Source organism: Grampus griseus, assembly GCF_964374135.1.
Source record: "Grampus griseus genome assembly, chromosome: 5".
Taxonomy (NCBI): domain Eukaryota; kingdom Metazoa; phylum Chordata; class Mammalia; order Artiodactyla; family Delphinidae; genus Grampus; species Grampus griseus.
In genome coordinates, this window is record NC_138998.1 from 10061538 (window position 1) to 10085365 (window position 23828).

General features: G+C 48.1%; 1 protein-coding gene across 1 annotated transcript in view; it reads right to left on the bottom strand.

Moving 5' to 3' along the window:
* Positions 1-1517: 1517 nt before the first annotated feature.
* Positions 1518-23828, bottom strand: part of GALNT15 (polypeptide N-acetylgalactosaminyltransferase 15) — a 39728-nt gene continuing 17417 nt past the window's right edge. Inside the window, exons 3-10 of the mRNA XM_082654771.1 lie at positions 22768-22972; positions 18675-18842; positions 12150-12267; positions 10667-10861; positions 9801-9932; positions 9103-9207; positions 5067-5210; positions 1518-2475 (exon numbers count right to left, since the gene is read on the bottom strand). Of these exons, the coding sequence (XP_082510897.1) occupies positions 2329-2475; positions 5067-5210; positions 9103-9207; positions 9801-9932; positions 10667-10861; positions 12150-12267; positions 18675-18842; positions 22768-22972 (1214 nt within the window). The 3' untranslated portion in view covers positions 1518-2328. The remainder of the gene's footprint in view (positions 2476-5066; positions 5211-9102; positions 9208-9800; positions 9933-10666; positions 10862-12149; positions 12268-18674; positions 18843-22767; positions 22973-23828) is intronic.

The following is a 23828-nucleotide window of genomic DNA, read 5'->3' on the forward strand; positions in this document are numbered from 1 at the left end:
TTGTGCTCCTGTCTTTCTGGTTGTTTGGCCTGAGGCTTCCAACACTGGAGTTTGTAGGCTGTTGGGTAGAGTTGGGTCTTGGTGCTGAGATGAGGACCTCACTCCAATGAATATTCCCTGGATTCTGAGGTTCTCTGTTAGTCCAGTGGTTTGGACTTGGAGCTCCCACCGCAGGAGCTTTGGCCTGACCCCCGGCTTATGAACCAAGATCCTGCAAGCTGCGTCGGGTGGTTAAAAAAAAAAAATGGAGAACCATAACAAAGTAAAAAATAAAATTAGACTAGGAAACTAACAGCTGTGTTAGTTTCCTAGACTAAAAATAAAAATATAGATGAAACAACAACTGGAAAGTAAAACAGAACCACAATAGTAAAAAAGAGGAAGAGAAAAAAGAAAAGGTGGAAAAGGCCTTGGCTGTGGAGGGCAGGGCCTGAGCAGGGGTGAGGTTTGAGCAGTGAGTGGGGCCTATGCTTAGGATCCATGGGGCTGGAAAAGGCGTGGGGGTGTGGTGGGTGGGACTTAGGCTCAACAGAACAGAAGGGCCCAGGTGTGCCCCTGCCTCTGGTCTCAGAGGGTGGGGGACCTCACCTGGGAACCCAGCAGGTTTCCTGGGCTTGAGTGGGTGGGGCAAATGCCCTCCACTCCTCCGGTCCCAGAGGGCTTGTCCCGCCTGCCTCTCCTGATCTCCCCAGCCTCCCTCCTATGCACCCAGGACCCACACACCCAGAGGGGACTTTGGAGGTTGGGAGACTGGCCTGGGAGCTCAGCAGGCTCCCTGTGCCTGAGTGGGTGGGGCAAACCCTCTCTGCTCCTTTCCTACTCCTCTGGTCCTGAAGGGTCCCTCCCGTCTGCCTCTCCTGTTCTCTCCCGGCCTTGCTCCTATGTCCCCAGGACCAACTCAGCCCAGAGGGGACCTCTGAGGGCATAGGACCCAGCCTGAGAGCCCAGCAGATTTCCCCGGCCGATTGGGCAGGGGAAATGCTGGGCCCCTGATCTGAGCCCCTGAGGTCCCTCCAGGAGTGGGAACCCCTCCCCCCTCTCAGCCACCCTTCAAGGGTGCCAGTCCTGTCTAGCGTCCACTTCTCCTTCCCCCTCAGTCCCCCCATATCCTACTGGTTCGCTTGGGGGTTCTTCCCATCTCCTTGGGTGTCGGGGTCCCTCACCCAGCACCATGTCTTCTCAATCACAGAACCACCCCCACTCAGCAACTCTTACAGCCCAACTGGGTGGGCCAAGTCACAACAAGAGGGCCATTCAGCTTTTGCTAGCATGGGCTCTGCCCTGATGGAGATGTGTTCTTCTATGACTGAATGTTCAGGTGTGGGCATATTTGAGGGTCCCAGACATTTCCTACCGGCTCAGAGTCAGCCCTTTCATGGACATTAACACCCACCTCTAGTTCCTCTCATAAGAATTTTGGCTCAGACGCTGGCATTTCCCTCCCAGGGAGGTTTACCTTTTTGCAAATGTTGCTTATTCTGATCCAATCAGCGCAAACCCTGTAACAGGGCATCAGGAGAGTTTCTGAACTGTACACACTTCTGTTAGTGGGAGTGTTCAATCTAAGCTGACCCAACACCAATGATTAAAGAAAAGAATATTGCATGAGAATCCGATTGTGGTTAATCTAGATAGAGAACAGCAAGGGCAGGGTGAATGGAGATAGAAAGTTCTGAGGAAATTCTCATTAACATGAGAACATCTTATTCCAGGTCTACTGACTCTTTTCAGCTACTAGGCTGAGCTGAAGAATTGGGTCAGAGCTCTCTCCAACCCTATTTTCTCTCAGTAGCTTACTTCCCTTCCTTCCTCTGAGCTATGCCTCAACCAATGAACATGAAATTTGTCCTCATAAGCCTATTGCAATGGTTTTTGGATGTCAGGACTTTGCACTTTCTTCATGCTTTAATTTTCATGGCTGGTGACACAGACAATCCAAGATAAGGCCATTTGAAATAAACTGATCAATCAGAATTGTGTATCCTGAAGGTGTTGCCAGGCTCTTTCCTTAGTCAGAGATAAAAGCAATTATTTACTGCTCAATGGAAAAAAAACCCCAAGAATCTTATGTACCATGTAATGATCATCTACCAGTGATGAAGACATTGAGACAATGGGTCCATGTTTTTCTTTTTCTAAAACAGCCAGTGGTCAATGAAGTAAGGTACGGGAAGGAAAGACTTCCCATATTCATTTGTGGAGTTTTTGTTTCTACTATCACCACTGCACAAATACAAAGGGTCTCCTTCATGATATGCACATGCTCCTGTTGTTCCCTTAAGTTGAACCTCTATGGTCACATTTCTCTTTTCCTTCTGTTGGTAGCATTCATTGTTCATCCACGGTGCTGACATTGTCAAATCGCCACAGCTGGCTGGCTTTTCCATCACACTCACGTAAATACAAATCTTTATTGTTTTCCTGCATCACAGCTTCTATGCATTTCCCAGAAAGAATGTGAACAATCATTCCATTCTGAAAAGAGAGAAGAAAAGGAAAAAAAAAAAAAAGAAAATGAGTTGGTCCCCCACAATCAGTCAGCAAGGAAGGAAATTTCTAAGATTTGTGCTAATCATTAAGAGAATAATAAAGGTGATATGAACTGGCCTGGTAAGGAATTGGAGTATTTTGGTTACTATATAATATAATTTAGGTAACCCTAAAATTTAAATATCATACAGAGCCTTGGGGTCATTAATTCAATTATTATTATTGTGGTTGGGTAATTATGCCATTTCTTGGAGAGTTCTGGCTAGTAAAATGCCAGTGTAAAGATCATGTTCAATCATTATACTGTATTGTTGACATTCATTGTTATCACTGTACTTGTAAATTTCTGCTTTCAAAAGGATTTAATTTAATCTCTGCCCTCTGTTAATCCTGCAATTTAGTACTGCTGCCACCAGGCTGCAGTATACAGTAAGACTTTAAGGATACACTGAAGGCCTGAGTCAGCCATGTTTGGAAGACCATAGCTGCTTCCTGCCCAAAATCTACCAAACTTAATACTGAATGTAGCCATCCCCTTTTCAAGAAGAAAATCAATTTCTTTATGAAAAGTTAAACAACCTTAACCAACAGTGCAGATAATGTCCATTTATTTATTTAGAGATATAATTCACATGCCCTAAATACAACTCAGCGGATTTTAGTATATTCACAAAGTATATGCAACCATCACCTCTATCTAATTGCAGAAAATTTCATCACTGTAAAAAGAAATGTACTATCCATTAGCAGTCACTTCCCATTCCTGCTTCCTTCCAGCCACTGGAAATCATTAATCTAGTTTCTGTGTTTATGGATTTGTCTCTTCTTGACATTTCATATAAATCGAATCATATAATATGTGGCCTTTTGTGACTGACTTCTTTCACTTTGCATGGTATTTTCAAGTTTCATCCATATTGTAGCACAAAATAGTACCCAATTGCTTCCTTTCTTTCTTTCTTGTTAGTGGTAAAAATATGTAATATAAAACTTTCTACCTTAACCATTTTTAAGTGTAAAATTTAGTAATGTTAAGTATATTCACTTTGTTGTGAAACAGATCTCCTTTTCTGAATGAAGAACTTTTTCTTCATTCAAAACAAACTCTATACCCATTAAACAACAACTTCCCTCTCCTCACTTCCCCTCGTGCCTGGTAACCACCATTCTATTTTCTGTTTTTATGAATATGACTTCTCTATATATTTCATATAAGTTTAACCATACAGTATTTGTCTTTTTGTGACTGGCTTATTTCACTTAGCATACTGTCCTCAAGCTTCATCCATGTTGAAGCAAATGACAGGATTTCCTTCTTTCTTAAGGTGGGAAAATAGTCCATTGTATGTATATAGCACATTTTGTTTATTCATTCATCAATCACTGAACCCTTGGGTTGCTTCCACCTATTGACTATTGTGAATACTGCTGCTATGAACAGTATCTTGCTCCTTTTTATGGCTGAATGAGAATACTTTTTTAAAGCCTTATTTTTTAATGCCTGAAAGATGCTGGGTGTATCTTAGTCACTAATATTTTACATATTATTTTTAAATGCTGTTTCTAAATCTATCTTATCCAGAGGACTTGCTTAGAATGATCCTTTATGATCATTCATAAAGGGCCTTAACTTGGTTTCTAAGAATTCTTTGAGCATGTGTGGGCCCCCTGAGGCCTAGGTTCACTTGTCACCAAAGCCCCAAGAGCTTTGTTCTCAACTGTTTATCGTGAGCTCAGCTTAAGTTTTACACTATACGATTTTCCTCTTTCACAGCCTGCTTTAAGAGTACCGATGCATGGAGTTCTGCTTAGTTATTTAATCCCCCCCCCCCGTTATTCCCAAGCAAAAGTTGAAGAAAAGCATGTTTAAAAGATGTGTGTATTAATCTGTTTGTTTGTATACTTGTACCCTAACTCATTTCAGAAGGGATTTGAGGTGAAGGAAAAACTATGTATGGACAGTTATTGTTGATACTGCCACCTTCCAATCCCAATCCTGTAAACGGCTCACTCTCCCTAAATACTTACACTCCTCCTATTTCCTAATACTTACACTCCTATTTCCTCTTTATTGATGCATAACCTCTGGAAAGGATCTCAAGCTTCTCTCTGGAGTCATGGGAATCAAAGCCTTACTAAACTGATGAAATGCTCAGAGTGGAATTTGCAAAGGAAGAAAGAACGATCTACATCCTCATCTATCTGGTTGTGGAACAGGAGGCAGGCCTTTCCATTGCCCCTAAAACCACACCACCAACGTGGTTGACTGCTTCTGTAACACGCTCCATGGTCCTACTTGTGACCTAAGCTAATAAACTTTAAAAAGAGGCTGTCTCCTCTCTCCACCATATCAAGACCAGAGCTATACAGAAACCTGGCAAATCAGTACATTTCAAGATGCTGGTGGTTAACTTTGCTGCAAGGTTGGCTTCACCTCCCCCTGAGGCCTTAGTGCCAAGTCACTCAGTTCAACAGCAGGGACACAGGCTTGTATGGTAATACTTGACCTCTTGGAAGAGCCTGAGACACGCACCAGCCAGCCGCCCCGCTGAATCCTTCCTAGCTGGGTTACTTACCTCCTGGTAGTCCCAGTGCTGCCGATGGATGTCAGGGCCTCCCTTGGTGCAGTTCTGCAGAATCACTTGCTCTCGCCTGACATCGAAGCACAGGCGGTGGGGGCTGCCATAGTGGATCTCCTTCCTGCCCATGTGATCCAGGTGCTGGGACAGAGGGAAATGGCTGTTAGCACAGCTAGAAGGAGATCCTCTCCAAAGCTGGAGGTAAAGGAAGGAGAGCTCATTGCAATAGGGCTGAGGTCTGGGGGCAACCTTCAGATTCTACTGGGGTCAGCAAGACCCTATCTCATAGTCAAGTCCACAGATATGATGCTGGACTAGCCCTGGCCTCTGAAATCTCCACATTCCATCTACTTTTGCATTCATATTTATACATTCTGGAAAGTTCCTCCATTATTCTATTTACTGTATCATAGGTGAGGCCATAAAGGATGCTGTGTGTTTTGTGAGGGTACAGTTGGAAGGGCAGATGAGGAAACTCCTGAGGCCCGAGTGGATCTCTTTCTGGAGACGTCTGTGCTGGCCCTGCAAGTGATTTTCCTTCTGTCTTTTGTATCTGCTGACTCTCGCTCATGGTTTGCATTTCCTCCTGGGTTCCGTAGGACTGGATCATGCATTCCTTTGCAGAGGGGCTTTAGCTGCGGGAAGCTCGTGGGCCCAGGTTGGAAACACATCCCGATAAAACCATTTTCCGTTTGTTCCTGCTAAATGCAGCCTGAACTAATTTTTACGCTAACTTTGTGGCTGGGAGATGGGGTTGGCTTCATGGGCATGTGACTTGTGTAACTGCAGGGGCCTCATGCTTAGAAGGGTTTAATGTTCTTGGTGTAATATATTTGGTTTAATGCTGATACTGTCTAGGAATTCTTAATAATTGTTGAGTGATAGGTCTCACCATCTTCATGTGCACTGAGCCCAACAAGTTAGGTAGCCAGTCCCACCTGAGGATTCCCAGACAACCCAGTTCCTATAAATTTGAACCCTAAATCCACGTCGGACACAAGCTTGTGGTTAAAAAATTTCAGGGAAGAGTCATTTTCTCCAGCGCAAAGACCTGTCTACAGACCTGCTTCCTTGTCATCTTCTGGTGGCAATAGGTAGTCTTTTCTAATCCCGGTTTTCACAGATAGGTTACTCTGTGAAGGTCAAAGCTGGCTTTGTATGGGTGTCCCATTTCCAACCCCTCATCTGTCATGGGCTGAAGATGGGCTTTTGTCACTATCTCCTGCTTGGAACCAATGCCTCTGGGTTCCTGAGGTTTGACAGAAACTGTCCCCTTCACCCTGCAGGAGAGCTTGGCCATGGCCCTATGACTCTATTTCAGTTGCCTCTGGATTCGGGGCCCCTGGAGATTTCCCTTTGTTATAAACATAGTTACTTATGCATAAAAGAGGGTGTTTCTTCTTTTTTATATGGCATATGGTGCTTTCAGCTTAGCAAGTTCACAATTTTTCTGGATACAGAAGCCCTTGCTAATCCCCACCTCCCCACCAAGAATGTAAATAAATAAATAAATCCAAAAGCTAACATTCTTTTTGCACCATTATCCCCAGTTGCAGATGAGGAAACCAAGACTCAGAGAGGTTAAGAGGCCTGCCTGATGTCACACAGCTAGAAGGTGAGCTATTTCCACCATCACAGAGCTATCTCTCTGTCCTCCTGTGCCAGGTGTGAGTGCCCATTGGGGTGTTCTAGAACATTGGTAAAAGGGCAAAACTGAAAGGGGACAAATGGATACTGAGAACTTGCTTCCCCGGGTGTCCTCCAGGCCCAGGGCCTTCCCCTAGGGTCCCAGAGCCTCGCCAGTCCTGCCTGCAGGGCTGGACCCTCCAAGACTTGTTCTGCCTTTCACCCCAGGCTCTTGGGGCCTCACCTGACTCGTTTGATCAATATCTCCAGGAAGTTACACTTTGTTGTTTGTTTTTTAATACAGGCCTTTGGGGTAGGACAACTTATGCAAAGGCCCCATCACAGGCTGAAAAGAGAAAGATTTGGGGGGCGGGCTAGACTTTCCAGGTTGTCATCCAAGTTTTGATAAGAAGTGGACACACCAACCTTCATCCGGCATCATGGGGACGTCTCACGACCTGGGCAGTTATTCCTGAGATGGAAATTTGAAGAGAAGAAATACCCTAACATAGAAGGAGACCTTCCTGATATCCAAGGAGCCCACATGGTGCCGGAAGGACCCTCTGTCTCTAGATTCTTCCCCTGACTCAGTGTGGATTTCAGACCTGATTCAGGTCCCTTCTGGCCATATGTACCCACGAGCAGGACCTCTGGCTCAAGGAGAGACTCTCCCTGTGGTCAGTGCCTGCCAGTCACTTTCAGTGTCGCCCTTTGGGCCATAAACTTTTGTTGTCACAGGGCAACCCCGCCCTTCCTCGGTACCGAAGGGTCCAGCCATGCTGCAGAGTGAGGCCCCGGGAAATCCATGGAGTTGGTCTCCAGTGCGCCCCAGGAGAGCTCATGTGCTCTTTCCCTCCCAACCCCAGGGGCGTTTGTACCCTCTGCCTTCCTCCTGACCATGCAGTGGAAGCCTTTCTCCCTGTGGAAGGAGTTTCACAAACCACATTGCTCTGTGTGTGGGAAACGTTCCGAATGAGGCCACAGCTCTGAAACCCGATGACCCCATCTGTGTGTAAGGTCTCCTCTGACAAGTGAGGCAGAGGGTCACCAGAGGCCATGAGCCTTGTCTACCCAGATCCAGCCCTCTCCCCACTTCACACACACACACACCCCCCAGGCTCCTGTGATGCCCTAAAGTTCCCCCTCTGGCCCAGAAGTATTGGCCCCCATAGATCCCCATTAAATGCCCAAAAGACACAGCATAGCTACTCTGGGCAGGACTCGGCGTCAGAAGCCTGGAGTCTTAGGAACACAGTCACGAGCTATGGGTTTGAGGCACTGCTGCAAATGGGTAACATTTTCCAGGGTCCCCTCGATTCCTCAGTGTTTCTGTGCCTATAGTGCCTGCTCGGTGACCCACTTTCTCCATCTCTGGTTCTAGTTGGCTAACGATCTTGAGCTGGTCCAGATGTTTCAGAGAGGTGCCCTGGTGGAAATTTGCCTGCACACAGGTTTTCTTTGACCTCTGTTTATAGATTTTTAATTTAAATGGGGAGCTTTTCCATTTTATAAATAAGTTCATTTGTATCATTTTTTTAGATTCCACATATAAGAGATATGTTAGGATATTTGTCTTTCTCTGTCTGACTTACTTCACTTAGGATATTCACAGAACAGAAACAGACTCAGACATAGAAAACAAACTTATGGTTACCAAAGGGGAAAAGAGGGGAGGGATAAATTACGAGTTTGGGATTAGCAGATACAAACTACTATATATAAAATAGATAATCAACAAGGTCCAACTGTATAGCACAGGGAACTATATTCAATATCCAGTAATAAGGTATAATGGAAAAGAATCTGAGAAAAATTATATATATATATTTATATATGTATAACTGAATCACTGTGCTGTACACCAGAAACTAACACAACATTGTAAATCAACTATACTTTGATAAAAAGAAAAGAAAAAGAAAAAAATGGGGATCTTTTCCATAAACTCTGTATTTCCAGTGTCTTTTAAATTTTTGGATGATCTTGTAATACTGGATCTGGTTTCATACAAAACGAAAGACATTTACTGAGGCTGGGGCAGGCGCTCCTCTGTGACAACAGCCTCTGCCCAGCTCCCCGTGTTTGTTTCCTTTATCCACTAAAACCCTGGAGACACACCTGAGTTTGAAGCCCCTGGACTAGCCACTCTCCAAGCCTCGGTTTCCTCATCTGTCAGATGAAGACATTGGCTAAACAGCCTCGCCATGTCCCTCGAGCTCAGATGCTCATATTCTCTGATGGGTCCACATTTGGGCTTGGGGCTGGGGCAGGTTGGGGAATGGGTCGTCAGAGTGGGGGACCATGCACAGTCAAGGGACATGGAACCACTGAAAGGAGATGCCCCACAGGGAAGGGAGGGCCATCCCAGCAAAGACCCCTTGCAGGTCTGAGAACACTGACCACCCACCTGCTGCTGCTGGCTGTCACTGCAAGGAGCTAGCATCATGGCACAGCCCAGGACGTCCCCTTCTGCCAAGCAGTCTGCACAGAAGCCAAGTCCGGTGTTGTGGAGCTGTAAGCAACGTTCACAGAAGTGAATCCCGCCCTCTGCTGCAAAGATGCCCTCTGTCGGCCACTCCTTCACCCTCTGCAGTGTAGCTCAAGGTTCCATGCTCAGATCATAAAAATGATCGAGGTCAAGCTGAAGCCAGTGACCCTAAGGACAGGCCTCCTGAAGGAGGTGACAGCACCTGTCCTGGTGAAGGGGCCCTGGGACGGGTTATGGGGCAGCCCAGCCACCCCCCGCAAGGAGGCCCTGCTGAGCTGGGACTGGGTGGCCAGGGTCATGGAAGAGCATCTGAACTTCAGCTCCTATCCTGGGAGACCACCCGACCCCTTCTCTTCCTCTCTCTCTGCACTTTGTTTTTGTTTTTTTTTTTTTTTTTGCGGTACGCAGGCCTCTCACTGCTGTGGCCTCTCCCGTTGCGGAGCACAGGCTCCGGACGTGCAGGCTCAGTGGTTATGGCTCACGGGCCCAACCACTCCGCGGCATGTGGGATCTTCCCGGACCGGGGCACAAACCCGTGTCCCCTGCATCGGCAGGCGGACTCTCAACCACTGCGCCACCAGGGAAGCCCTCTGCACTTTGTTTTTATCGTGACTTGCCTTTCCAGAGAACCTGGGCCTGCGTTCGGATGGGTAGAGCTCGGGATAGATGTTGGCCAGAAACCAGTGGAAGGTCCGACAGCCCAGCCTCCTCTGCAGCTGCTGGCGTTCAGTGCAGTCCGGCTTCCCAGCCTGGGGAGGAGAGAGACACAGGTGGCAGGATGGAGAAAGCTGGTTTTACATCACAGTTCATGTGCTGGGAAGCACAGAGGTGTCTGGGAGCAAGCTGAAGGAGGGGGACAGCAAGCATCACTGTGAACCACGTCCCACATTAAATAGCATTTACATGTCACACCATCAGAATGGCGCTGAGTGGTAGTGGACCAGGTGAAAATGCACTGTTTGCAGACATTTCATTAAATGTTTAAAATGTTTATTTTTCTGTGCCTTTTTGGGGATGTCCTTTATGTTTATATTTTATAGTAAAAAATATTTATATTTGTTTCACGTCTTGGGTAATTTTACACAACACTGTAAATCAATGTTATATTTGTTTCACATCTTAGGTAATTTCACAGCCTTGAGCACTTTGCCTGGGATGAAAGGGCCCTTGGAGACCCACTGCAGCGCTCACTCCTCACCCAGCCTCTCCTCCGGCCACGGGATGAAGGATCACACCCCTTAGATGTGATGACAGAACCCCTACAGACATCAGGGGGTTCCAGGCCATGATGCCCCTGGGAGATGCTGGAAGAGACAGAGGACAACCCCGCCAGGTAGAGGAGCCACTTGACAGGGGCCACTGATGGAAGTACTAGCCAGAAGCTTCTATCTGCCCTTCCAGGCGGGAGGGGAGGTGGTCCTGCACAGCCTCCACCTGGTGGCCCTGGGTGGGCACAGAAGACCCTGCCGGTCTCTCCCCTTACCTTGCTCAAGGAGAAGGCCTCCGGGCTGTGCCTGTAGAAGGTTTCTTTGAACGCACCCAGCCAGGTCTCAGCAATGCGAACCTTGTTCCGCAGGGTGGCCTCCCAGTCAAAAGGGGAGTGGGCATCCTGATTTCGGTAGACGTGCCCCACCCGAGAGCAGGGAAGGATTTCGACGGAGCCCCTACAGAGCCAGGTCTGCAGTGAAAGGAGAAGATCAACACCTCTGTACTCTTCTCCAGCAACGTGGGGAGTGAGGGGCTGGCAAAATGCACCAGAAATCATGAGCACAGAAGAGAACGATGGTTCTTGTTCTCAGGATGGAGCAGGGTTTCCAGATCTGAGGGTTCTGGGCTGGGGAGGGACAAGGTGGGGAGAATGAGGGCGGTTGTCCTGGGTCAGAACTCGTGGTGTGAGGGGCTCACACCCCTTGCCACTACCTGTGGTTCCCCACCCCTACTGAAACACGTGACCAGATTCAGCACTTAGAGGATGCAGCCATGCCGTAGTTAGCGCCTGGATTCTCCCAAGGCTGCTTCCTCGGGGAAAGGGGTATACCTAGTGGCCAGGGAATTTCTAAAAGCTTGTGAAGTCTCCTGCTGCAAAGGCACCAGAAGCCATCTGTGTGGAGGTCAAAGCAAGCTTTCCTCAACCAGAATCTTTCTACTTCTGGAAATTTCTCTACTCTCCACTCCCTCCCTCCTACTCCCAAATGCCTGAAGTTCATTTGACAGGAAGCCTTTTATTCCCCACTTGGGAATAAAGAGGAAAGTGAAAACATGCCTAGGATAGGCAGTACATGAAGCAAAACACACCAAGAACCCAAACCGATGGGGTTCCCAAACTGGGTGCCAAGGCACCGCAGGGTGCTGCAGCAAACTCAAAAGGCCACGTGGGATATTTTCATTGTTCAGGAGAAACACGGTGACATCTGTGTTCTGAAAAGTACAAGTTCAAGGCAATTCATCGTTTCAACCTTAGATCACTGCCCTTTTAGCGATATATGCCTTTGTTGGGCTGGGTTTTCAGTGGTTGCTGCATCAGGTTAAAAATCAACATGGAACAGGAAATGAGGGTGAGAAACTGTCTGGCGCCCAGTGGGTGCTAAGCTGTTCGGACAAATACTAAGTTCTTTGGACCAAACTACTCAATGCACAGAACTGCTTGGTATTTGCTTTGGCCAGTGGGTGCTGTGAAAACTGTCAAGATGCTAAGGGTGCCGGGAATGGAGAACGTAGGGGAAGCTTTGCACTCAGGTGGAGATGACTGAAAACTCGCCCTTGCCTAAGGGCAGGTTTGACAGGCAAGTTCAAGAAGGAGGCTGGGATGAAATCAAGAGAGATGAAAAAGGAGGAGAAATGAGGGTTTGACACACTACGTATAATGACTCTGTAATTTGCCCGAAGCCTTGGCCCTGAGCTCCAAGCTGTGACCGGACACAGGGCTCCAAAGAACCCACCTGGGCCTCCCTTGGCCCAGGAAGTACCTTGAGAGACAGTTCGAGGTTTTCGCCACCCCTCAGTGACATGAGAGGGTCATACGCTCCAGTGTTTTGGAAGTAATGTCTGTCCATGGCCACGACCCCGCCGGGCAGCACAGGGCTCCTGGAGAGAGAAGGTGAGACTATGTAGAAAGGTTCAGAACCTGGAGCATCTGCTGAGCGGTGGGGGGGATGGCAGGTAGGGGCCGCTCCAGTGGCCCAGAGAGTGGACTCAGGGCTCAGACAGATCTCAAGACTGGAGCCAAGCAAGCATGTCAGAAATCCCAGTATTTCATGAAAAGAGAGCTCTATGGGCTTCCCTGGTGGCGCAGTGGTTGAGAGTCTGCCTGCCGATGCAGGGGACAAGAGTTTGTGCCCCGGTCTGGGAAGATCCCACATGCCGCGGAGCTGCTGGGCCCGTGAGCCATGGCCTCTGAGCCTGCGCGTCCGGAGCCTGTGCTCCGCAACAGGAGAGGGCACAGCACTGAGAGGCCCGCGTACCGCAAAAAAAAAAAAGAGAGAGAGAGAGTTCTGGTTGCCTGGGCCTTTTATACCCCATCCTCCGGTACTGCTCCTTCAGGGAGAGCCCCCCCTGGCAAGATTTTGGGAAGAAGACCTTGGTTAAATAAGATGCCCTAAGGCCGGCAGCACCAGGCATGGACCAAGGAAACCGGCAGTCCTCTTTCTTCCCTCACCCCTGATCTCACCCTCTTGTTTGCTTCGTGACCATTCACCCCCTCCCCAATTCTAAGATGAATCCCCCAGGGACTCTGGAAGTAGATAGGTCCCCATCTGCTCTGGGGGAAATACACATGAATTAAAAACACAGAAAACTGGAATCCCGAGTGAGGGAATGAAGATGGCAACAGCATCCCTCAGAAGGGTTTAACTGGGGAGGATGGAGCCAGAGGCTTTTGAACCACAATCTCTTTATTCAAAAGAGAACAAATTTTCATTGTTGTTGTTTTTGGGGGGTTTTTTGGTTTTTAAAAAAATTAAAAAAAATTTTTTTATACAGCAGGTTCTTATTAGTTATCCATTTTATACATATTAGTGTCTATATGTCAATCCCAATCTCCTAATCCATCACACCACCGCCTGCCTCCCCCCCACTTTCCCCCCTTGGTGTCCATACGTTTGTTCTCTACATCTGTGTCTCCATTTCTGCCCTGCAAACCGGTTCATCTGTACCATTTCTCTACATACATGCGTTCCACATATATGCATTAATATACGACATTTGTTTTTCTCTTTCTGACTTACTTCACTCTGTATGACAGTCTCTAGATCCATCCAGATCTCTACAAGTGACCCAATTTCATTCCTTTTTATGGCTGAGTAATATTCCATTGTATACATGTACCACATCTTCTTTATCCATTCGTCTGTCGATGGGCATTTAGCTTGCTTCCATGACCTGGCTATTGTAAATAGAGCTGCAATGAACATTGGGGTGCATGTGTCTTTTTGAATTATGGTTTTCTCTGGGTATAAGCCCAGTAGTGGGATTGCTGGGTCATACGGTAATTTTATTTTTAGTTTTTTAAGGAACCTCCATAAAAGAACAAATTTTAATGCAGCCAAACTCTGGGTATGCCTCAAGGAGTGAGTGACTCAGAGTTCAGATTTTTTTTTAATTACTAAGAAAATAGTCTTACATTAACAAAACTACTGACCTTTAGGTTATTAAATATACTAAGTTATACCACAATACTGAAAACCAGTAGTGTAGTTATTACTTGATACAATTTCCAAGTCTACCACTCACAGTTTGTAAGATCTTGGATGATACAGATAACCTGTCTGGTCTCAATTTCCTTACCTCTAATCGGGTACAGTAATAGTGGTTCATAATAGGGTTTTGTGGGGATTAAAAGAAATGTCATGTAAAGCACATGTGCATGCCAAAATCCAAAGATCTCTGAAAATCAAGTGCTTTTTCATGATGCATCTGGCAGTAAACCGTGTCCTGAACTGACGTGGGTATCTGGGGATGACAGACTGACGTGGGTATCTGGGGATGACAGACTGTATTTAAAACTTGTATTTAAAACACAGCAGAGGGGATTTCCCTGGTGGCATAGTGGTTAAGAATACACCTGCCAATGCAGGGGACACGGGTTCGAGCCCTGGTCCAGGAAGATCCCACATGCTGTGGAGCAACTAAGCCCATGTGCCACAACTACTGAGCCTGTGCTCTAGAGCCCATAAGCCACAACTACTGAGCCCATGCACTGCAACTACTGAAGCCGGTGTGCCTAGAGCCTGTGCTCCACAACAAGAGAAGCCACCACAACGAGAAGCCCACGCACCACAACAAAGAGTAGCCGCTGCTTGCCACAACTAGAGAAAGCCTACACACAGCAATGAAGACCAACGCAACCAAAAATAAATAAGTAAATAAATTAAAACAAAAAAACAAAAAAACACAGCAGATCAGAGCCGTGAAGAGCGATGTGTCAGGAGGCTGGCCATAAGGGTTTTTTTGGTTTGGGGGGTTTTTTTTTGCAGTACGCAGGCCTCTCACTGTTGTGGCCTCTCCCGTTGCGGAGCACAGCCTCCGGATGCGCAAGCTCAGTGGCCATGGCTCACGGGCCCAGCAGCTCCGCGGCATGTGGGATCTTCCCGGACCGGGGCACGAACCTGTGTCCCCTGCATCGGCAGGCGGACTCTCAACCACTGCGCCACCAGGAAAGCCCCAGGCCATAAGGGTTTTAACCCTGGATCTACCTTTTAACAACCTTATGGAACTGGGCAACCTCTGGGGGTTTCATCTGTAATTTAATCTCTATATACCTCACTTTTCACACGTGTAAATGGGATTAATAACAGTAATTAGTAACAATAACTGCTTTACAGAATTATGGTAAGGTTTGAGTTAATATGTATACTATGTTTACAGCATTAGCTAAGCACATAATATATGTTCAGTAAATATTCCTTAATACTATCATTTGCAAGTATACAAATGATGATACCCTTTCTGGAATTTTCTTAACATCTGTATAGAGTCTGTACCAAACCTTGTCCTAATTCCTCGTTTCGTGCTCTCTCACCAGACTGATGAGGGAAGCCATGAAGTCAGAGTATTCAGGGTGGGGAAGACATGGGTAGAAAAGTATGAATGTGTGTGAGGAGGGATCTGGGCCCTGGATAGGGAGGCTGAGGCCTCCGTGGGGCCCCAGGTAGCAGCCGGGTCTCAGGGAAGGACCGGCTGCTGAGGGCAAAGGTGGCTGGGCTCTCTCTGGCGCTGACTTTGGCCGATGGTAGGTCAAGGTGACCTACAGTGACCTTGGCCATTAGAGAGGCCCTGAGGCTTAGAAGGTTCCAGAGAGGATTGATGCCTGGGGTCAAAGTGCCTTTGCCTCAGGTTGGGTAAAGGTCCTCTGAGAAGTCTGTTCTCTTCAATAGAATCCCTTTGCTTCGGCTGGAGCAGAATAAATTGTTCCCTCAAGCGAGCACCTCTCTTAACTCCCTGTGGGCCCCTCTGTACGGTACCCCTCATACTGCTCACCAATCTACTACCCTCCCCACACCATAAATCGAAGAGGTCTGGAAACTTCTCTTTCAATTCTTTGTGTCCACAGCCCTTAGAGTGTCTGGCATAAAACAGGTGCTCAGAAGAGGCTGATGGACCAGGAAAGAGGTTAGAAAGCATTCAAAGCTCTCTGCACTTTCAGGATTCATACCTATGATGGAAGGAGGTGAAATCTATCTGGCTCTGCACCCCGACCCCTCATAGTTACATCTTAATACCATGAAACTTCCCCATTGGGTATACAAGGCCCAAGGTTGGTATTGGCCTGTTACAGACTGAATGTATGTGTCCCTCCCAAATTCACATGGCAAAGCCCTATCTCCCAGCGTATATTGTATTTGGAGATGGGGCCTCTGAGGAAGTAATTAAGGATACATGAGGTCATAAGGGGGGAGCCTTGATCTGATAGACTCGGTGCCCTTAGAAGAGGAAGAGACCCCAGGACCCCCTCTCTGTCCTGTGGGGACACAGGGAGAGGTGGCTGTGTGCAAGTCAGGAAGAGAATTCTCACCAAAAACCAAATTGGCCAGAAACTTGTTCTTGGGCTTCTACCCTCCAGGACTGTGAGAAAATAAATTTAATGTGGGTTAAGCCACCCAACATGCAGTATTTTCTTATGACCACTGAGCTGACTACAACATGGCCCAACAGCCAAGAACGAAGACACCAGACTCTGAGCTTTAAAGTTTGAGTGACAAAGCCGCCGCCTATGCCTAAGCTGAGGGATCACCCTCACAGAGCCAGTATTTTCTATGTCCAACTAGATAAGATCCTCCACCCTGAGGAGAGAAGAGAGAGCCCGTGGGGAGACCAAGAGACAAAGGTGCAGGTAGATCCCTGAGAAGGACCTCGTGTCCACCTTTACATCTTCGGGGTTAATTCCTGGAAGAAGAGGATCCCGTGCTTGTTGTTTGGGAATCAGAGAGCAGGGGGCATGTTGCCCACCTCCCATCTGGCTGCCCTGGGAGTTCAGGAACCCCCTGACCACCTTCGGTCCCGGGAGACCCTGGGGACCCAGGCAGAAGGTCATGGGGGCCCTGGGGATCCAGGCAGAAGGTGGTGGGTGCAGTTCCATGGAGACCCCTAGCCCATCAGCACACCAGCGTGTGCTGTGCTATGGGGGCCAGGAGAAGATGTGGGACTTCAGCAGATGCCACGTGGAAGGTGCAGGCCACTGGGGACAGCGTGCCAGCCCCGCATCAGAGGCCACGACCAGTGAAAGTGCATCGTGGTGAACACCGATGCAGGACAGCTAAAGCCCGAGGTGGGGCACTCCCTCCCCACCCACCTCCCCGACAGAAGCCTGGAGCTCAAAGTCAACCCCGGGGGGACGGGAGGGTGGACAAGCATGGATGACAGATTTAAAGATGAGATGACTAAGCTATCACTGAATTTGTCTAATTTGTCTGGAAGGTTTCTGCCATTAGGAAGCAGGGGTCAAGACAGAAATTGCCTAAGTCCAGTTAGTAGAAAATAAAAAGAAATGTTTTTTGCGTATCTAAGCTCATGGTTTATCACATGTCAGCTGTGAGAGTTGCACACCCTCGGGCAGACCCTTGGAAGTCCTGTTTGTGCCTAATGCCTTCACTTCGTGTCCCTGGACTAGGCATTTGGAAACAACTTGGGTAACTGCTTGGCACTGGGCAGGTCAGCTGTGGCAGATTCCTTATCCCACGGGCTTTTCTTACAACATGACATTGACATTGACACCCCTGAGAGGTGGGTCCATGTCTCCTTCCTGTGGACCTGGGTGGGCCTGTGACTTTGGAGGAAGTGACCTTAGGTGACTTCTGAGACTTAGTTATAAAAGGGGATGCATGCTCTAAGACATCACAGTAAGTGAGAGAAGACACATAAAGGTTAACCATTGTACGATTCCATTGATATGAAACACCCAGATTTGATCAATCCATAGAGACAGACAGTAGATTGGGCATTGCCAGAGGCTGGGGAAAGGGGACAGCTGGAGACACTAAGGAAGGGATTTTCCTTTGGAATCATGGAAATGTTTTGGAACTAAAAAAGGTGGTGGTTGCCCAATATTGTGAATGTACTGAATGCTACTGAATTGTTCACTTTGAAATGGTTCATTTTATATGAGTTTCACCTCAATAGATTATTTTTTTAATCGGTCGGGGGATACAGCTTGGTTTGCCTGGCTCCTTTTGGGTACTTGCTCTCCGAACCCTATGCCGGGGTGTAGGAAACCCCAACTAACCTGCCTTCAGTGACTTCAAGGAGAGAATGGGGAAGAAGCTCCCGCTGGGTCCCAGCGACGGCCAGCGTCAAACTCCAGGGGATTCCTGCCCGGAGCTGTTGAGTCATTTCCAGCCAGTCTAGTCTAGTAAAGGATAGTCCTGCGGAGGCCCCAGACACCACGGAGCAGAGACAGCCAACGCCAATGCTCTCTTTCAGAATTCACAACCCAGAGTCCATGCTCTTAATAAAACAGCTGTTTCACGCCTTTAAGTTTGGGTGGTTTGTTATAAAGCAGAAGGTATCTAGAACTTTGACTTAAATAGAATAGTTGTCCAAAAACCAAACACATGAGAAGCAAACCATAAAGTTGGACATATTTTGAGACTTATGGTGTCCTAGCATTCACCCGGCTGAATTCTTCCTTTTTACCAAGAAAGCACCCCAGGCAGGGAAACTCCAGTGTTACCTGGTTAAACAGAGCTGGATTGAGGCCCCAGACAAGGTGCTTCCACTTTCCACTCCAGTATCTGGAAGCTTCGCTGGACTCCATCCATATAACATTGTAAGAATAATAACACCTATAGCTGCGTGTCTGGCACTTTCCGAATGTTTTTCCTATATTAGCTCATTCAAACCTCACAACAACCCTATAAGGTAAGTACCGTTACTATCCCCAATTTACTGATTAAGTAACTTGCTAGGAAACTAGGAGAACCGGGATTAGCCCAGGCAGTCTGGTGCTGAGTCCACCCTGAGGAAGTAAAAGCAAAGCAGGCTGAGTGAAGGAGCCTCACCTGATGGGGCTGATGGGGGACAGGAGGGCCTTCCTCTCTCGCTTCGGCAAAGGCTCCCAGTGGAAATCCAGCTTCCAGTCCAATACCCCGCGCTGCAGGTCCTTGGAGGGGTAATACTGGAAAGTCTTCCAGTCAATCACATCTAGGACTGGAGACACCACCCTGCTCCTGGAAAGAATCGTGGAATCAGATTAGGGATACACACCCTCCACTTGCTGGGGGACAGAAACATAATCCAGACACGTGCTGCCCAATAGGGCAGCTACCAGCCACACGCGGTTACCGGGCACCTAAAATAGCATCTGTCCGAACTGAGATGTGGTGTAAGTGTAAAATATGCCCTGGATTTAGAAGACTTAGTTTGAAAAAAAAGATGTACAAATCGCAGATTGCATATTGAAATGATAATATTCTGGACATATTGGGTTTACTAAAATATTTTGTTAAAATTAATGTCATCTGTCTCTTTTTCTTTTGTAATGAGACTACTAGAAATGTTTAAATTATATCTGTGGCTCATGTTCTATTTCTACTGAACAGTACTCTCCTAGAAAATATATTTTTCCATAAGGAATCAGGGGCCTATTTCATTAAAAAGCATGCCTGCCCCTTTCTTTAAAAACCTCTCAGGATAGGGCTTCCCTGGTGGCGCAGCGGTTGAGAGTCCGCCTGCCGAGGCAGGGGGCACTGGTTCGTGCCCCGGTCCGGGAAGATCCCACATGCCGCGGAGCGGCTGGGCCCGTGAGCCATGGCCGCTGAGCCTGCACATCCGGAGCCTGTGCTCCGCAACGGGAGAGGCCGCGGCAGTGAGAGGCCGGCGTACCGCAAAACAAAAACAGAAACAAAAAACTCGCAGGATAAAACTGAGACACAGGGGAATAGGGACCTAGGCTCAGCTCTGCCGCTAATGTGCTGTATGATCTTGAGATAGCTGTTGCACCTCTTTGGGCCTCAGCTTCCTCATTCATAAAATGGGAGGCTGAACTACTTCTCACAAAGGTCTTTCTCAGCTGTAATGCTCTAGGACTGTGGCTCTTGACTTCTTTGGGGGTCTTTGATCTCTTTGAGAATCAGGGGAAATCTATGGACCCCTCCCCAGAAAATAATCATATGCACATATACAAAATATCGTGCATAGCTGCAGAGGGTTCACGGGCCCCTGCTCTAGGGTCTAGTTCTTGTTCCTCCCTGGATCATACAACTTCATTGGCTTGAGGAATCAGGATTGTCAAGCCCCCAAAGGGTCCTCATTGTTAAAGTGTGTGTATGTATGAGTACGTGGTGTCTGTCAGCAAAGTCGTGAGTCTAGGTTGATTCGCTCATTTACTGTTGCTGTTGGTAATTGTATTTTATCCCAATTTTTTTGCACAGCCTGGGATTACGTGACCTCAGAGAGGGTAATGTGGGAAATTGGTACAGGTTGGAAACTCTGCCTTTTAATTAAACAAGTAATCACTTAGGTGTAGCAGGAGCTGCCCTCTACCTAGTCAGTATCTCACTCACATTTTTTTTCTGACCTCTCACAATAGTTTCTTCTAAAATCCGTACCATGCAATGAATCAGGCCTGAACTCAGGGGTGCTGGAAGTTACCAGTCTAAGAAAAGGAAGATTCCTGGAAAAGAGATGCCAGCCATGCTGTTCGTACTCCCATCAATTTCCATCCACCTCAGAGACAGCCAGGGCTGGCACGAGCCCAGCGCTTATGCAGAGGGCCAGGGTGGTCCTGGGATTCAATGATCTGCTTTAGTCTGTGGCCTCAAGTGACTGGCCTTGGCATGAAGAGTCATGGGGTTTATATTTACAGCAAGGATCTTGATACGCTTGTCCTGCGCTTTTCACATTGTTCCCTCTGGAAGGTAAGGGGAACTTAATCTCTCTGGCCTCCACTATTTTGGGGCACCTCGCGTTGACCTAAGAAAAGTGAGAAGCAAGGTCAAGGAGGAAAGGAGGGCACCGTCCCAAGTCTCCGCTTACTGTGGAATGAGCTGAGCCATCGAGATGTATTTGGCTACTGGCAAAGCATTTTGTGGAATTTCAGAATCAAGAGGCAGGGAAGCTGTGCGGCTGAATTCTGAAGAACCCCATCAAGTTTGTGCCATCTCAGTAATGGTAACAGGACAAGAAAGGAAACTGCATTCAAGCGTCCACACAATCAATTCATCCCAGACCTCTGAGCTGTGTCCTTCTTGATAAAAGGTGTACATCCCTTTTCATCAGAAAACGATCACCCTAAAAGTCATCAACTTTCTTTTTACTCTGTCTTGCTGGAGGCTCAGTCATACGTAAAGCTCACTTCTAATAACTGTATTATCCCCGATTTCTTTCTTTTCTTTTTAAACTTAAATTTGCCAGATTTCCCTGTACGTTTTATTTTTTTTAAATAAATTTCTTTATTTATTTTTTGGCTGTGTTGGGTCTTTGTTGCTGCGTGCGGCCTTTCTCTAGTTGCAGCGAGCAGGGGCTACTCTTCGTTGCAGTGCGCAGGCTTCTCATTGTGGTGGCTTCTCTTGTTGCGGAGCACGGGCTCTAGGCGTGCGGGCTTCAGTAGTTGTGGCGCATGGGCTTAGTTACCCCACAACATGTGGGATCTTCCCAGACCCGGGCTCGAACCCGTGTCCCTGCATTGGCAGGCGGGTTCTTAACCACTGCACCACCAGGGAAGTAAGTCCCTATCCCCGATTTCTAACACTATCTTTTCCTTTCTGAAATCTCCTTTCCCTTCTATTTTAGCCAGATACATAAGTGATTCATCATAAGCCTCTTTGAGTACATTTTGGATAGAGATAAAGAATAAAGTGTCAATGAATGAAGTGAAAGATGTTTCCTTGTTTTGGTTTTCATTCCCATGGACCATAACGGCTGCCCAACCAGAGCTGAATTAGGAAGTAACTACAGTCTAGGGACTCGAAAAAAGGTGGTTAAAAAAAAATCTTATATTTAGCTTTGTGTTTCGAATCTACAGATGTAGCTGGTGCTCCTGGACTTCACTTAAAACAAAATAGCAAAGCTTCCCTGTCTGACTTGGAAGGAGCTAGGAGAGGGCTCACTCCATCATCCTGTCACTTATGAACTGAGTTTTAACTCTCAGGCAGACACGAGATCGATCCTCTCTTAAGCCTTTCTAAGCTCCAGGAGGTCAAGCGTTTGGGTTTCAATGGAGCCATCAACAAACACCAGCTAACTGAAATACGTGAGGTCAACCAAGGCGCCACTGTCCAGAGAGCCAAAAGCTACCTGCAGTTGCAAACTTCCCAACCAAACTTTTTACCGCAAGGAAGAATGAACCCTAGTTCATCTCACCCACTCTTTATTTTCCCCAGGCCTGGATGTTCCTCCAGCTCTACAACGTATAAAGTCATTTTGGAAGTTCACGCAAATTCTCCGTGTTTGTGAGAAGTATCTTACACTGAGAAGCAAAAAGCTCTGAATTCCCTCTTCCCAGAGCTCTGCTGCTCAGGTGTGACCCCAAGACTGACGCTGGCCCTTCCAGGACTCTGCCTGCTGAGGGGAGTGGAGAAGGATGGAGGCTGGAGAGTTTCCTGTGGGCATCGGACAGGAGGAAGGCTGCTCCCTCTGCAGGGCTGGAGGCATCTTGATCCCCTCGCTGCTCTTCAACACACACACGCACTCACGCACGCACGCACGCGCACGCACACACGCACACACGCGCACGCACACACACACACAGGATTCCTCAGACTGCCTTCCATCATTTACGCCCTCGAACGGAAGTGCTCTGTTCCCTGCCCCACCTTGCTTCTCCCTGTGGAGCAGGCCTAGCCCCGGCTGAGAACTAGGTAACCTTAAGAACTAGGTGTTGCTAGGACAGGAGCCCAGACCAGTCTTCAAGTGGGAAACAGCTCTTGAGCCTCTTGACAGCCTCTGGAGCCAGGAATACCTCTAAGAGAGTGTTGCCCATTTCCCCTTGGAAATTCTCCTTTTTCTCTGGCCATGACTCTTACTCCTTGGCTTGGGCCCTAGAGCTGGTAGTCAGCACAGGCAGTGACGTGTGGGTGTTCTCTGAGCGGCTGAGGCTGTGGACTGTTTCTCCCTCTCCCACCTCCTGCTCTGCAGCCCCTGGGGGTGAGTTACCTGTCACCAGCTATTCTGGCCAGGAGGGGCTCCAGCCAGCCCGGGTGGCACTCGCAGTGGGCGTCCATGAAGACCAGCACGTCCCCGGTGGCCCTGGCGGCGCCCAGCATCCGGGCCCTGGCGGCGCCCAGCCTCCTGTTGCTCCTGAGCAGCTTCACCCCCTCCAGCCGGGCCACGTACTCGCTGAGAGCCGACTTGAGCTGTCCTGGAAGCAACAGGACAGTGGGGTCACGGATGCCACAGCCCGCAAGATTGCAATGACCCTCACTAGGAACACTGTCAACAGGTCTATGTTGGGAGCTGTGGTGAGCACGAGAGTCCCGAGCAGCACGTACATGGTGGTGGTTGTGAAGGTGTAAAACGCTTCGTTAGTTTCGGTGGGTCAGGATTCTCTCCACTAAACACTAAAGGAAATGGTGTCGTAAAACTAAGAGAGGAGAGAACCCACTCACATTCTCTAAATGCAGCAATGAGGTTGAAGCAGATACGGCTGGTGCCCTACTCAGAAGCCCTGAGACCCCTTTTACTGATCTGGTTTGCTTTGCGTGTGCCCAGCTGCTGTGGGCTGGCTGCTAACGGCAATCAGCAGCCTTCCCTGGAGATGTGCCCTAGAGTATGGGAACCACCTGTCCTGCAAGTGGCAGGGAGTCATGCAGGATGATACCCCTCACCCCAGGTGCCAGAGTCAATGACCGGCCATTGCCGGGGTACCAAGCCCGCTCCCTTGCCTCAAGGCAAGACAGATGCTGAGGTGCAGTTTACACTGCAGAGCTCCCCCTGGGATCAGGCTGTGGCTGAACTTCGTCTGACACCACATCTAAGTTCAGCTCCTTCCTCTGCCTCTCCGGCTTTCCCCACTCCCCTACAGTGTTCCCCGGAGGGCACCGCCCCCGCCAAATCACATGCACATGAGGCCCCATCTCAGGCTCTGCTTCTAGGGTACCTGAGCTGAGACACAGTGGTCAAGGAAGTCAAAGACAGAGGGTCCATTTCATATGACTGCCAGTAGGTCGTTGGTGGCCCTGGCCAAAGCGGTCTCACTGCAGTGGTAGCGGTGACTG